This window comes from Corvus moneduloides, chromosome 12 (genome assembly GCF_009650955.1).
Source record: "Corvus moneduloides isolate bCorMon1 chromosome 12, bCorMon1.pri, whole genome shotgun sequence".
Taxonomy (NCBI): Eukaryota; Metazoa; Chordata; class Aves; order Passeriformes; family Corvidae; genus Corvus; species Corvus moneduloides.
In genome coordinates, this window is record NC_045487.1 from 6,279,240 (window position 1) to 6,296,370 (window position 17,131).

The 17,131-nt window shown below is 40.0% G+C and overlaps 1 protein-coding gene across 1 annotated transcript in view; it reads right to left on the bottom strand.

The window, feature by feature from the left end:
* WWOX (WW domain containing oxidoreductase) overlaps window positions 1-14,664 on the bottom strand; it is a 489,613-nt gene extending 474,949 nt beyond the window's left edge. The window contains exons 1-4 of the mRNA XM_032122101.1: window positions 14,521-14,664; window positions 12,204-12,268; window positions 10,876-10,933; window positions 10,168-10,346 (exon numbers count right to left, since the gene is read on the bottom strand). Of these exons, the coding sequence (XP_031977992.1) occupies window positions 10,168-10,346; window positions 10,876-10,933; window positions 12,204-12,268; window positions 14,521-14,627 (409 nt within the window). The 5' untranslated portion in view covers window positions 14,628-14,664. The remainder of the gene's footprint in view (window positions 1-10,167; window positions 10,347-10,875; window positions 10,934-12,203; window positions 12,269-14,520) is intronic.
* Window positions 14,665-17,131: the final 2,467 nt, after the last annotated feature.

The window sequence follows — 17,131 nt, forward strand, 5'->3', positions numbered from 1 at the left end:
CTCTGAATACACAACATGATACTGTTTTCTTCAATTTATTTGTGATATAGGGGAATAAGCAAGCCTCCTCAAAAACTTTTAAACAGTGATTTTTTGCACAAAGGCAGAATTTTGCCTAATCACCACAAGAGGAAAATGCCCCACAAGTGTTATGATTTTGCTTTTCACATAAAAAATAAAGGAAACCCACTTAGAGAATGTATTGTGTTAAAGCTGCTTGGATAAAGAATAAATAATGAGGAGGCACAAATGTACCTTCTGAAAAGACAACATAACCTGGGAAAAATATGAAAAATTTCTAAGCAACACTCATTGTTCAGAACCTCAAGTCACAGTGCATGAACAAGATTTAAATAAATACATCCACAACTGAACTGTGACAATTCCTTTCTCACACATTTATTATTTCTATCAAGAAAGTATAACAACCATCAGAAAACCTAAGTTCACCAGTATTTTTAATACAAAGAAGATATTAACTAAGAACAGGAACTTAGAAACAGTGACTAAGGTAACCATAATTAATTGAAGGAGAGGAAACAAAGTGTATTACTATGAAACTATTCAGATTTGAAGACAGACTGTAGGGAGTTTTCTGAAGCAACAGATGAAGTACTGAAATCCACAACATACAGCAAGAAATCAAAAGCAGCTGGATATCACAGGAACAAAAATACTGAGGTTATGTAGCTGAACGTAAAGCTACAGAGATCTCACATATTAAAATGACAAGCCAATAGAATAAATGGAAAAAGGAGAAGAAAAGAATCTCCCATTCACAGAAGAAAAATAAAAACATGAGAAAGGCATAAGAGTTTAATGTGTGACCTAAAAACTGCAAATACCATTAACTAATTTTAAAAAAGGAAGACAAAAGTACTTTTCTTTTTGAGGGTCTTCCCCTGGGAACTCCTGAAAGAATGTGACATTTGACATATTTTACTAAATCACACACTGTCTTTTAAAAAACTCTGTGTATTGTAGATTTTAGGATGAACTTAAGACCAGTTGCTTTCTCACTGTACTATTCCTATTCTCTAATTCAGACAAAGTTCTGGCCTTGCAAATTCTGAAGACAAAACTCCTTTAATCAGTTCAGGGTTTTGATCTTCCCAGGTTTTTACCTGTCTCCTTTCACTTCCTTCTTGGTAGGGATTTACTGTTTCAGACTTAAGTTTCAAAACCTTGTAACACCTTGGCTCAGTCAAGCATGGGACACTTAAAAGGGACATAAGATACTGATTCCTTCTTGTGGGTCTACTTAGATATAGTCGCTACAAATTTTTTGCTAATAAGCCAAAAACATCACATTAATGTACATCTACAGGCTGTAACTAGAGTTGTCGGTATCTAGCAAAGTCCCTATTTGTCTCAGAGGACAATGTCATTAGAAAATAAAATGCATTTAGCAACCTCTTCCCTCTGCACCATCTAACAAGCATTCCAAAATAATACAGATGCACATGTATGTATTCAAACAATTCTTGAAGCACAATGAGTTTTCAAAACATGGAGGAAACAAAATGATGCAAAGAGTAATCTCGATGTTGCAGCAAGACAAATTGAATCATGCAAAAGTTCTTTTCACCTCTACACTATGAAGTATGCATAAAATAATAAGAAGAACCTTTGTGAAATTAAATATTTCAAACGACAGAAAAGCAATGAAATTGAAAAGTCTTTCTAGCTCTTAGAGAGGAGACAAGAAATAAGTACCACCTACGAAGGTTCTCTCTTCTACAAATATGTTTTTCCTCTGCAAGAGGAATACCAGAAAGTACAACACAGGCACACAGCTCAATCCCATCCTTTGTGCAAATATTCCTTTACAAGTAGTAATCATTATTGAACCTTTTAGCCCAAATGTAATTTCTTACATGTTATAAGTTTCACATGCATTGTGAATTTCAGCCAAGGCTGATGAAGTTCAATAACTTGGCTAACCAACCATGTGTACTGCTCATTACACAAGTAATAAATAGATTCATCAAAATGGACATGAAAAAGCAGTATGAACATCTGACACCTTTTTCAGCCTACTCAATAAGAAAAATAAGTTACAGGAAGTCCAAGAGGACCTCTTAATATTTACAGTATGTAACAGGTAAGCAGTTGGAGCCTTATGTAAAGCAGAGCAGTATTAATATTCCACAATATTAAGCCAGAGTTAAAACAGAGTGATGGCACTCGTGGAAACTCACTCATTATTACCTGACATAAATTTTAAGAATACAGCACTGTAAATTAAAGAGAATCCTCTTCTATTAAGCAAAGTTTAAAAACAATAGCTTTTAGTGGCTTTTTAGTTGTTCAAACTACATCAGTACTAATCCCTGACTGACAGCTACAAACATCCCACAACAGGAGGAGTTAAAAGTTCCACCCCACAGGCACATTCTACTCCATAAATTGTGCTTTTCTACATCAATTACCCCAATACTCTACTCTGGTCAAAAATACACTTCCTGCAAGACCCAGGCTCTTCTGGAAAAGCACCATACTCCCATTCCCTCAAAAAACTGGTACAGCAAAATTCATGCCTGCTACAAAGGTTTGGACTTCCATGAAAGAAAGGCCTGGAAAAAAACTAGCTAAGTGTAAGTAAGAAGCAAACAACAAAACTTCTACACAGGCACCAACATTTTCATTCATGTTAGTGCTACTCATGCAGTGTAAGATAATTCACGATACATGGAGCCTAAGATTCCCAAAGAAATCAAAATATACATCAAGGAACAACTCATCCATGCTTTTAAAAGCCCAATAAATACAAAAGTATCCCATGAAAACAGTCTCAGGGACAGCTAGGACTTGGCCAAGAAAAACAATCCAAGGTTATATATTGCTGATCTTTCTGTCTGCCTCACAATAAGCTTTGAGCCCAAACCTCCATAAATAAGCACCACTCCAGTTCTCCACACAGGAAACACTTCCAGCATGGAAACCTCCAGCCATGCAAAGGCGGTAAGAGTTCCTTCACCACAAGTTCTGCTGTTTGAGAACATGAGATGCCTCTCCTTAGCAAAATCCAGCATTTCCTTTTCTCTGTGCCCCACTGAGCTACAACAGAATCACGTACAGAAATTCTTCTTAATAAAAACAGGCAAAAGTTTCATTAATCCACAGGATTTCACATATTTATGAACATTAATTTTGATTCAGACAACAAACTCTTTTCACTAAACCAGGGAAAAGACCACTCAAGAGGCATTGTCCAAGTTTGCTCCCCCAGTTCACATCCCTTTTTCTGCTCTTGTAAGAAACAGGATACAAATAATAGATAATTACTAGAAAGCAAACACCTTGTTCTTTTTTCAACATAATAAGCCATATAAAAAAGACGTTTACACTAAGAAACCTTAAAATCATCATATGAATGGAATTGAGAAAAATAACAATACAGACCAAAACCAGACTGAAGTCTTTTCTCTGAGATTTTTTTCCCAAAACAAACTCTCCAACAAAAACAAGCTGACTTTTTCAATGCTGACAAAGTTCAGGTGTTCCAGCATAAGAGAAATTCCAAAACCATACAATAAATCATAAAGTGAATCTGAAACAAAGGCTATCCTGAGCAGCTCCTTTGTAGAAGCCCTGTCAGTTGCAAAACCCTTATTTCATGTGGAAACAGAAGAGAGAAATTACAAAGTAAACAGTGCTTTCAAGAAAAATGTGCACATTTTTCAAGGAAAACTTGCAAACTAGCTCAAAAATAGAGCTGAATAATTCCTTACTGACAGACAAACATGTGTGGGCTTAGACCACCAAACACCAGGCAGTACAGCAAAAGACAATGAACATATTTAAGACAGGCAGACTAACACTAATAAAATCAAGTACTCAATGTATGTAAAGGGTCTGTTTTATTCCTCCCATATGATCAGAGTTTGACTTGAATAAGACCATTCACTGGTCTAACTAAAATCCAGCAAATGTTACCTTCTTTCTGAAGGCTGATGAAGCCTCAGCAAAAATGCTGTCACCCACAAATAACCTCAGTAAATTCTGAAATACAATAGCTCCCCATATTCACAAAATTCTCTCCTCTGCAGGTACAGAGCAGTCAATTTTTGATTCCTTAAGAAATAAAAATATTCTTTTTAATCATACTTTTCTGATCTCTCCACTGCCCACAGATTCAGGGCATAGTGGTGAAAAGTAGCCAGCATCTATTAGAGACCTTAAAGAGTCTTCACACAAAATCTAGGTAAGTTTTAAAAGTTTAATTTTTCTTCTCTTACAAGTAGTAGCTTAAATACCAATTATGCAATTAGTGATCACTCAACTGCCCTAAGAAATACAACAAAGGTTAACCACAGCTGGCTCTATTAAGGCTCTGAAGGTAGATTCTGCTTTTTAACTAGGAGAAAGATTGAGAACAAGAGTAACATAGGAAGTGCTCAAACACTGCTACACAAAGAGGAGATAGCTCAGCAACCAGGAATTCTCCCACTAAACACTTTCATTACCTTCTGCCACTACAAAGTACAAAAGCACAGGCACAGCACAGCAGCCTGGCCACCTGCATTGTATTGGTTATGGGCAGGTTCACTCATCTTTTATACTACTTTAATAAATAGAAAAAAAGTTTAAAAAAGCTACTGAAAACAGCTTCTCTCCCAATACAATAAAGTGATGACCAAAAAAAATGGTCATGGGCTCTTCTGAATGAATGTTAGCACTGTATGCTTACTGAAAACAAAGATTCCCAGCTTTCCAATAGTTCCAAGTTTATTTCCACCTTGACATTATCTGATCTTGGACACTACTGGTCCTAGAATTAACACAGTTAATTCCACATCCCCGACCACTAAAACCTTGCTGTATTTTTCCAGTAAGGGAGTCAGAAAAGTTTCTAGTATTCTGGGAACAGAAGGATTTAAGAGCAGTAGCCATTCTACATTGCTCACAGATGTAAAGTGTTCAAATAATGTCCCATACGAGAGAGATTTCAGAAGGAAGTGCAGGTGATACAAAGAAAGGCACAAGATAAATTGCAGAGCTACATAATTTGTGTTTATCACAAAAGCACCACCATGTGTGAACCAAACCTAATCATCTATCTGTTACCATGATGATTAATACTAAGGAAATTATCAAGACACTCATTGTCAAAATGTTACCTTCCATAGTTTCACAACGTTCAGGTATGTTTGTGTCTATATACAAACCCTCACTGCAATTAATTACAACATTTAATACTGGGAATGCAGCGCACTAAATATACAAAGCATTCCAAAACCTGCACGGGCCCTATCCTGAGAGCTGAACTCAAAGCAGAGTTAAAGCTTTAAGTCTTTTCCCCTGATTTCATACACCTGATCCTCAAGTACTGACTACCTTTAAGGGGATGCAAATCAGCTGTATGACATAAATCAATTTTTAAAGAAAGAATGAAAGAGTATAGCTGCTAAATCTATTTTAGTAGTTAAGAGGAAAAAAGTGGGTTGATTAGCATTTCCTTGGTTTGTAAAAAAATGTTTTAATGGAACACATCACCTTCTGCTAATATTTACCAATTATTTTAGTTGTAACCAGGCTTTTTAGAGTTTCAAAACCTCAGTGATATGCTGCAATCTAATTTGCACAAGTTTTGTAATAACCCCTTTTTTTTTTTTTTACTATTTCAAGCTAGTTTTTCACACAAAAAACATAATCAGAGAATCACAGAATGGTTTGGGTTGGAAGGGACCTTAAATCTCACCCAGGTCAAACCCCCCGCCATGAACAGGGACACTTTCCACTAGACCAGGTTGCTCAGAGAGTCATTAGGGAAAAAGGTACCAGAGAAAAGAATAAAATAGAAAAACTTCTGTTTATCATTTATAAAAATTAAATGGCCAGTCATTCAAAACTACATTTTATATCATAAAGCAGATGTTTAATTGAGATAAATTATAAGCACATTTCCCAACCTTTTGCATCAGTAGGACAGAAGTTGCTAATACTGAAGTTCTGTACAAGAAATAAAAGAAACATGGTAACTTCTCACACCTAATGTATATACACACCAAAATCTCACTGGAGAAGTGCCCCATCTTTTAAGCACTGATTTAGTACCTAATCCACAGCTTCTCTCCTGGCTAAGGCTTCTCCATTGCACAGAAGTAAAAGTGCAAAAAGAGAATTCTGACTGACAAAACACTAAACAACAATTATTTTGAGGAAACAATCTGAAATATTAAAACATAATCAAGGAAAGCAATACAGCAAGACACATTGTGGCTGGAGCTTCTGGATTTTCTTCACCATCTGAAAAAAACCTGATCTGGTTGTTCTGGGCATCCCTTCCAAAAGCAAGGAACAGGCTTCTTCTGACCTTCCTCTGGCAGAAAAATTAGAATCCCAGTTCAAGCAACTGCTTGGTTGTGATTATCAATACAGTTCTGTGATAAAATCTTGGAAAAGCATTAAGAAACAACCTACTTTGTGGAATCTCCCTGGCTGAACAGAACAGACCCATTTCACCCTTCTATAATATACTGCAACACCATTTGCACCTCACTACTCAGACACGCTCCACAGTCACCGTGGGTTAGATGCAACTGCAGCTGACACAAACCAGAAGACGTCGTGGTCCCAAGGTCATACAGATCATATATGATCCTCAAAAACAGACAGCAATTTTTATAGAAGTCAGAAAATCATATTAACTACACAACTCTCTCTGATATTAAAACCAAGTTAGAGTATTTAAAAAAAAAATAAAGTATTATTTGAGATCACTGACACACAGTTGAAAATACCACATCTCTGTATAAAATTAAACCTAGAGGAACTGCTTACATGCTTTTATAAATTTACAATTCTAGCCCTAATAATTGAGAACACAAACAACAGAATTACAGGAGCAATTCCTAAGAACAGGAAAAAGCACCAGGTCGCTTTTGTTCAGTATTTTCAAAGAGCAACACAGACCTCTACTGGCAACACTGGTGAGCAAGGCTTGGCTCATACCAGCAGCAAGCTGGGGAAGCTCTTTCTCTGTAAGCTCATGCTGAGACCTTTAAAAAGAAAGACAACACTCAAAATTGCACAGAGACCTTCAATTCCTCCCGGTGGAGTAAGTCTTACTGACTCTATCAGAACCAACTGAAAATTTACACTACTCATGTTTAAATGTACAGAGAACAATATGCTGTTAAAACCAGGACTGGCAGCACAAGACTAAACTGTTCAGTAAGTCTGTCCTACTTCTTTTGAATACACCAGCTTTACTGGGACCAAAAGTTACCTCAAATTTCTAATGTGATATTCAGAGTAAAATTTTGATAGAACTTAAAAAAATAGATGGGAAAAGAAACCCTAAAGAATACTTGGACTGCACTGTCAAAAGAAAAATCTTCCAAAATAAAAAAGAAAATATTTCACTAATAACTCTTGATCTGCTGTGACCTCTTTGTATTGTAAGAACAGAATCATTCATTAACCTTTTCCAAGTTGCTAATTTAAAATAATTGTGCGTATAAATGTTATTTTTTAGTATTTTTCCCTCACACTTTTCACAGCAATTTTAAGGATTAAGTTAAGAAAGTAGGTATATAATCTAGGAAATTCTTCCAGACCACTTTCCTAATCAGGAATGAAAAAAACCACCACAGGGCAGACAGTCTCCCTATTTACAGACATGTTAAGTTAATGGCACTGAGGCAACGTGTAACACCACTAAAACCCTAAAACTGCTGAAGTCATCCAAAGTATTCCCTCAGTAACTAAGCAAGCATCTCTATTTTCCAGAAGTTGAGATTTTTCAACTATAAGAAAAAAACAGAAGTGTTCCTGACAAGCTATGTAGGATTCCCTGTATTAGATTCACAAATAAAGTGAATTAAGATATCATTCCATCTTTGCTGATCTGTTTTTAATATTGCTATCTTAAAGCAGCGTACATGGATGAATAAAAACATCGCTTACATGTTCATCCATCTTTCAAGGGATTCTCAGCATCTGCCAAACTTTATCTTGAGCACGCAGCAATGCAGTAATTGAAAATGCATTTTTCTGACTGCAGCCTACCAAGTTACAGCTTGATCTTTGTTCTACCCATCCTGAAATGAAACATTTCTCAACAAATGGACAGATACCATAGTTAGTTATTTTCAAATATACCACTGACACTCATTTGGACAACAATCAAAGGGTTCAGTGATTTTTTTTTTTCCTTGCACTAATTGAGTACAAATGCTCAACAAGTAATACATCATTTTTCTATCTCTTTCTATTTAATGGACAACAATACTTCCCTGGAATTATTTATGCTTGCCTCTAAAAAAAAAAATCACAGGAATTGTTTACTCCTCAAAGTACTCAGGGAGGAAACTATTACATCCACTACACACAGAAAATTTAAAAGGAATATCTACAACACAAAGTGGAGCAGAGCACTGAAACCCTAAAATAACTGCAAAATAAGCTCCAAAACTGGTAAGAGTCCCCTTGAACCAGCTAATTAATCCATGCTCCATGGCAACTGGTAAGAAATATCAGACACAGCATAGGACTAAAGCAACACTAAATGCAACATGATATGCAAATTTTTGAGTTATATAGGCCATAAATACCATCTTAATCACAAATTTGATACCTTCATACTTATGGACTCTTTTTGTCCTAACCTCACATGGCAGCACAAGCCCAAGGCTTATTTCACTAATGCTCTCACTCTTCTTGATATACTTCTGAACAGGGATGACATCCTGCCCTCATCCACAAGAGAAATCAAGAAAGTATATATACATAAATACAAATATAGATGTGTGTGTGTGTTTATTTAGGCATGTATGTCACAAGCCAAAAAGATTTGGGGCAAGGACATGATTGATTACTTGTGACCAATCCAGATTATTAACTAAGGGAGAAACATCAAAAACAAGAAAAAATCTTCACAAAACTATCATATATATTGGATTTATCTTTTGCCATGTTTGAAACACCTCCCACTCATTCAGCAAGGCTGAATGGCAGCTCTGCTCCTGCTGAAGGCAAATCCCTTTGAGTCCAGGTAATTCTTTAAATGTTCAGAGACTGCAAAGTTGCATACAAAGCAAATTGTACTGCTGGATGCAATGTAGAGAAATACTGTACCAAGAATTTGGAACATAAACCTCACTAGAAAGCCCAAATTCATTGAGACAGGCAAGTACAACGCTTGCTGCCCCAACTGCAGTGCCAATCTGTAGCAGCACATCAGGCAGTGACAGCAGGACAGGTGCTGTTAAGGCCTAAACTGCAAGACACAGTAAAGCTCTAAATTCTTCATCTGACTCCTGTGGGATAACACTGCCTTAAATAATTTAGAAATAAAGACTAAGAGAATTTGGAGTGATAAGTTCTGCTGTTAACACATTTTCCAAAACATCTCCAAGGTTTTCCAATCCCCTCAGAAATGGATTTAAGTCAAAATTCTGAACTAAAATAAAAACCACCAAATAACTTGCATAAGGACTAGTTCAATATTGATGTAATCCCATCCCAAAGAAAAATGCAAACAACGAAAGGCAACAAGAGACCAACAGTTACCTGAATCTCTCACTCACCCACTATAGAAGCAGTAATACTTAACAGATATCTAAACAAGCTGGGTGTCTGAAAGGATTTGTGAACCTGTGAGACAATACAACTAACAGGGATTACTAAAGGTCATAAATTGTATTTCTTTGAACTCAAGGAGCATCAAGTAAAACATCCCAACACAAGTTCATCATCAAATTCACTTGAAAGTACCTTCGGAGATAAAAATTCTGCAGCCTCCTGGGAAAATCTTTACCTGAGTTTACTTGCTGGCATTAGAAGTTTTTCTGAATACTTTACCTGAAGTGTCCTGCAGCCATACAAATCTCACTCCTTGTTCTAGCCACCAAGATCATAATAAGAAACTTCCCTTCTCTTTCACAGCCATCCTTTATATATTTGCATCACGGTAAATGCTTCCACCAATATTTTTCTAGACAAAAATCAATTGTTTCAGCACTTGATGTCTTTCCTGTAGATCTCCTGTAAGCTTCAAATTCTTCACACATTTTTCAAAAACACCTTTCTAACTAGAGATTTTATAGGGAAAAAGTGCAAATCAAGTTTGAAAACCGAAAATACAGAGATGTTTAAACAATCAAGTAGCCTGAAAGATAAAATTTGCCGTATTTTACCTTATGTGCAACGTTAACCTACCTATTCCTGAATTGGCTCCTGTGATTATAACCACTTTCCCACTCAAGTCACGTCCTTGGAGAATTTCCATTGCAGTACTGTTCCCATCATATTTTTGTCTAGTGGTAGGTTTTACTGGATTATCTTCAACTGTAAAGGCCAGTCTTGGGTCAAGGTAAGTAGTCCTTTTGTTTATGTGGCTGCAAAAGAACACAAAAACTCAACTGTTTGGACCCCTCTATACTCTGCATTTAGATTTTAAATGTATTTCAGCCACTGCTGTGTACAATTCAAATGGATTATTTAAATTCCCAAAAATCAAATTCTTTTTTTTTCAGTTTGCTTAAAATCATGCCAATTACTTTTTTTAATAAAACTTTTTTCCAGTTGCGACAGCATCCATTAATAATTGTATTTCCATACTTCACAAGCCATTCTGAATTTCATGTGAACCCCTGACATAAAAGGCAGAATTTTGTCAGGGGGAAAAAAGAAAAAAGTCTTGTTATATTAGGAAAGATCATGCTCTCTTAGCAAGTCTATAAAAGGACCCCACACTTGTCCTTGAAACAGTAGACACTGCAATATCTGCATATGGATTCTGAAGCTGTATTTATTAATCTCTTTGTCTTTCCAGCTGACATTGTCACAGTATGATAACTCAAAAGGCTACTCAGCATGTAACCCAGCTGTCCTCCTTCAACACACTCTGCAATTTGAGATACTTACTCTACAAAATAGACTTGTCCATTTTCATCAGTCTCCTGCTCCCATCCATACGGCAGATCTAGGAAGCACATAAAACATTAACTTTATTTTCAGGCATTAGAATACTCTTCAGTTTGAAGTTTAAGTGATTTCTCAGACTGACGAGACACAATTCTGCATTATTACTGTAGGTGGTGCAGCTACCTGCTGCCCCTCAATATCAGAACTTGAAGGAAGGATTGCTTCCCTAATCACACACAGTTGCTCTCTCATAGAAGTACAATACACAGAAGATCTGGTACAAGTGTAAAGACTGGCAGATTAAGTATAAAGACAATCTGAAAAAATCCTTATAAAGATTAATTCATGTTATAGCACAAAAAACCCCCAGCAAAATGCAATCATGCTTCCAAGCACATACACAGCTATAGTACTCACAGTTCAGTATCTATCCCTGCTAAAATAAATAGCAAACACATACAGGAAAAGTTATGTCTAACACATACCAAGTTGAAAGATCAGAGCCCTCAAGTGGGCATGAAATACAACAAATCAAACCTATAAGATTCAATGAAGTTGGAAGGATAAATAAAAGAACAAAAATTACAAATCTTTACGTAACAAATTCTTGTATAAAAGATTCTACAAAAGTACCTAACAGATGGCATTTACAGTATTTCTAATCCTGGCTTGAAAGTACTCATTTCACTTTGACTGACTTAAGATTTACTGAAAACCTTCCACTTATAGTCAGATTACCAATGCCAAAAGAAACATGGCTTGCCAACAGCACAGTACCCCCAAGTACAGAAGCTTCTGGAAAGATCTGGTTTAAGGCACTGATCCAAGATTCCTGAGAAGTCATTTTCCTCTGGAAGTGTCCTGCAACACTGCCTTCTGTTCTGGCACAAATATTCAACTGAGTTGGGGGAAACAGGTAAAATGAAAACTAATGAGGCTTCTTTCTGTGCCAGGGATATTCCTTGATGAAATACATTCTTTGAAGAATATAATCCAACCATAAATATTACCTGATGGACACCAGGAACACAGAACTCCAGCTTTTGACTATATGCTTTACAGGCCACACTAAAAAAAACCCTGTAACCTGGAATTAGTACTTTAGCTTTATGGAGCAATACAGGAAAGCCATAAAACTGCAAAGTGATCACTCTACACAGACACAATCACAGAGGTAAAACCCCACAGAAATCAGATGTATTCTGCAAGCTCAGTTAACCTAGGTGATTAGTGACAACTAGGAGATCAAAATGAGATCAGTTGGAGTTTGTGGAATAACTAAATGTTTGTAACATAATCTCAGCTCATTACAAAAGTTTAACACAAACCTCCTGCAACACGTTTCCTCTTCCCAGACTTAGGATGTTCCCACTGTGTTTTTTCTTCTAGGTGGCTGCAGGAAAAGAAAAAGTTTAAGATTTTAAAAAAATTTCCTAATAATCTTCCAGATGTAATCCAAAATATCGCCACAGGTCTGAAAGTAACTAACGAGACAGCATAGAAGGCTATAAAAGTTCAAATAAATATTTAACTTCCAATGCAAGTTTTGTTGCTTATGAGAAGAAAAAAAACCAAAAAACTCATTTAAAAAATAACATTAACAGACTCAGAAAACACCTCAAAAAGATAACTATCCTTGGCAGAAATAAAGAAGAAAGAAGCTAGAAAATAATTTATCTCAAACTAATAGTAATAATATTAGAAAGTCTTCAAATTACAAAAGCACCTTTCTAAAACTCCTGCCTAACAATATTGATTTGCAGAGTATAACATAAGTAAGTTGGACTTTTAGATGAGCAATCGTAGTTTCGGACAGGTAAGTTTATCCACAGGCCTTGACTAGCAGGATATTTATTTAATTCGCATAACAATGGTACCCCATCTTTTCTTCTAATTCAGAAACTTTAATCATTTAAGTCACTAGCAGAATTAAAATATTCCATCATAAGATCTTCTTCACTATAGACGAATAATCAAAGTGATGTGCACATAAACAAGGTCTTAAAATAACCAAAGTGCTGAAATTGGGTAGGATATTAAAATCCCACCTTTCATTAAGTATTTTTAAATAACAGTCAAGTTTTAAGAGTCAGGCAGGGATTAATTGAGTGTCCAAATTCATAGCTGCCCAAGTGTGAAATAAAGAGTGACAACAGCAATAAATAGCACACAAATAACCACAAATAACCCACAGGCCCAGCAGCGATTTACACACAACACAAGCAACTTTTCCTTCTTACAGCAGCCCCATAGTAACAGCACGTGGCATTACAGGGATCACAGCTGGGAAGCTGAGACTAGACAAGTGCACCTGTGTGACCTGAAAATAGGAGGTATTTAACCAAATTACAGCAGCCTGACAAACAAATGCTGTCCACCTGTGTGCACACCTAACTCATCATAAACACTTTTAAAGGTCTGTCCTGGGGTCTTAAACCAAAATAATCTTATTCCAGCTAAAAGTTCATACTGGTGATGAGGTTTAAAATAAAACTCCCAGAATATGCAGAAGTATCACACATACAGAGTGTACATTAAAGGCAGCAACAGTGCAACACCTCTTCATGTCCAATATATTTTTAGACACACTGGGTGAGATTTTCAGACAGTAAAGATATATTCATGTTATGTCATTAAACTGAACTGGTGCAGCTTCACAAGAGTTCAGAACCTGACCTGTTGAACTGATTGTGTAACAATTCTGCTCAGTAATACATTATTTCATAGGTTTGTTACTTTCACCAAGTGATTCCTTCCTAAGAGAGCTTTTGAAGTCAAAGGAAATACACAGGAAATTGACCTAAGGAAAACGAACACCTAGAGAGAAACTGCAGCGCTTACAAAGCGTGGATAAACTAAAGCATTCTGCCCAGTGTTTATAAGAGCAGACCTTGGGAGGAAGAGGCCAACTCACCACGGGTGAGAATGAACCATACTGTTCCACTTTTTTGTGGAAGGGAATAAATCTCATAGCTTTAAACGGACCGAAGGGGAGCCCAAGATCAGCATGGCTACAAAAACCGCATGAGAGGAGAAAGTGTATAAACATATATTCTACCGAGTTAGTTCATCCTGCAGCACATCCCCTTTGTAACCGGGGAGGATGGAATCACGTCCAGTGGCACGGGCAGAGGGTGCTAAATGCGATTCTCTTATCTCCTGCCCAAGGTGTACTGGAGAGCTGAGGAACAGCATGCACAGCTTTTAACTTCCATCGGACCTGTCTCTTCTCCGAAGAAAACTGACCAGTGTGCAGTATTGTGTAAGGCTTAACCAGAACGCATAAAGATCGCGCACGGCGCCCTGAGGTGCATTCGAACAGCTCCGGGACGGCTCCCGGCCGCTGCCACGAGCGGCCCCAGCACCGCTCCCAGGCGGGGCAGGTGGCGGCGGCTCAGCACCGCTCCCCGCTCGGGGGGCTCAGCAGGGGCGGCTGCGGCTGCCAGAGCCCGTCCCGCACACGCAGCCCAGCGCTGCCCGGACACCGCACACAGCCCCCGCGTCACCCGCAGCCCGGTCCCGCCGCCCCAGCCCCGCGGCTCGGCCGTGAGGGGCGGTGCGGGGGAAGCGGCTCCGCGGACGCTGCCCCGGGGAGAGCAGGCGGTCAGAGCGCTCCCGGCGGGTTCGCCCCGCGCCCGCCCTTACTTGGCGTAGTAAACCCAGCCGTCCTTGGTGGTGCGCTCCTCCCAGCCCGGCGGCAGCTCCTCCTCGCTGTCCGTGTCCTCCAGCCCCGCGTACTTGAGCGCAGCCATGGGCTCGGCGCGGCCCCGCTCCGCCGGCGCGCCCTGCTTCCGCCCGGCCCCGCGGCACCATGGGAGTTGTAGTTCCCGCGGCACCGCCCCGTGCGGCGGGGTCACTCCGGTCACCGAGGGGATGGACACCACAAGGGGACCCGGCTGAGCTCGGCACGGGTATCACAGGGGTTTAGGCCGCTCTGCTCAGTCCTAGTGAGGCATATCTGGAGTGCTCTGTCCAGTTCTGGGGTCTTCAGTACGAGGGAGACAAGTGAGAGGGGATCTCATTAGTGCATACGAGCATCTCATAGGCGGGTGCCAAGAGGACGGTGCTGGACACTTGGTGGTGGTGCCCAGCAGCAGGACTAAGAGCAATGGCCATAAAAACACAAGTTCCGCCTCAACATGAGGAAGAACTTCTTTACATGGAGGGTGGCAGAGCACTGGAACAGCTGCCCAGGAGGCTCATAGATTCTCGCTCTCTGGAGACATTCAAAGCCCACCTGGACACGTTCCTGTGCCACCTGCTCCAGGTGGTTCTGCCCTGGTAGGGGGATTGGACTGGATGATCTCCAAAGGTCCCTTCCCATCTGAGCAATTCTGTGATTTTGGGGCCATTAAGTGCTTCCAGCTCTGTATTTTCAGAGACAGGCGTGAATACAGCGAGGCTCCAGGAAGCAACGGGAAATTGCCTGTTCTTTAACCTTTTTGCCCTTTGCTGTCACCACCTCAATTCGGGGATGAGATTCGTCCTCATTAGTCAGGGATCCTTGTTGAGGAAGGCCTGGCTGGAGAGAAGTACCTGGCTGTGCTAACACCTACGTGGGAGGTTCCAGGTTGCTTCACCTGCTCGGAGGCACAAACACAATCACCTTTGCCAAGCCTGGCTCACCTGGTGACACAACACAGTCAGCTGCAAAGGCTAAAGCATTCGGTGAGTTGGCAGTAATCTGCAGTAACTCTGTCCTGGCAGCTGAAGCCCTCTCCCCTGTGCAGCTGTGACAGATGCAGAGGGAATGGCTGTCACCATTGCTCAGCTGCTTCTGATTCCCGTACCCGTGTGTTGTCCTATTCCTATCTGTTTACATAACCAAACCCAACAGTCAGCGTTTGTAACAGCTTTGCTGTCCTTTGGCGGGTGTTTGAGACGAAAACCAAGGCAAAGGCGGCGCTGGGCAGAGGCTGTGAGCGCCGCAGACCGCACCAGGTGGCAGTGCAGCCTCACAGATGCAGCGCAGGCTCTGACCCCTTGAGCCGAATTTTCATGCACTATTTAAGACACTGACCTACATGGCTCCCTTACTCCCCACTAATGGCATCCATATCTGGCCAGAAAAAGCAGCCTGAATTTTTTTACTGCTCCCGTTGCTTTGCAGGTTTCCCCCTAGGGATTACACGTACTAAATAATCTCCTCCTGCTAGAAATAAAAACTCATGCATCATCATCAACAGCCTGTTCTCATGCGAGTATTACTGGCAGTATTAAAAAAAGCTGTGACCATACTTTCTTGGGTAAACATATGAGAAGGGAAACTTCAGTGACATAATTGCTTCTCATCCAAGAAAAGGTAACTGAGTGGTGAGATGGGCCAGGTCCCAAGAAAATAGATTATTTAGGCTAATATCTGAAGTACAGAGTTTTAATCTAGAAGTAGTACTGTAGAGATATGTAGTTGTTAGTTGTCTTCCTGTTGCACTCTGTCAGTACTCAGCATCCAGCACTCCATTAATTGCATTCAGTGGGAATGTGGAAATCGTTTTCTTGACATCCTATCCCAGCCATCTGTGCAGCATAAAGCATGCATTATGCCCTGGACGGATACAGCATTACTGCATTTCAGTGACAAGGGTGCATTTCAGTGGTAAGGGTGTGTGCAGTGTACTCCATCCCCCAGATGAGGCTCACCCTGACCAGCAGAACCAATCCAGCCAAGAAAGGCTCCTGGGCTGCCTGCCGATGCCTTGGCTCAGACTTGGCCATGTGCATTCCCTCCCCATGTGTCCAAGCTTTCTCTGCCCACCCCAGGCAACCATGAGTGTGGACTACACAGCCACACTGTCTCCATGCTTTGGCTCTGGGACCCTCTTCAGGGACTGGGACCAGTCTGGATCGACCCAGCACAAGGCAGACACTGACACACTTGAGCAGGAACGAGGACTAGGATGTAGGGACAGGATCCTTTCCAGGAAGAACTTCATGCACTTGGAAAGGGCTATGGCCTAGGACACTCAGACCTTGATGGGGAGACAAACAGGGGTCCTGGCAGTGGACAGGGATGCTGGATCTCCCAAGCACCCTGCTTATTCCCAGAGCTGTGCAGCCACAGATCTTTTCTTCCCCAGTGGACATCTCTTGGATCCAACCTCATTGGGCTACAACCGGCAGCTTTCCAGGCTCCATCCACTCCTGACATATAGGGCAGCCTGCCTATGGCTACCCCAAAGCCAAAGCACCCCACAGCTTTTCCCCATATGCACCATGGGGTCCTGGGCTCTCTTCCATAGGCATCACTAGTGGGGTT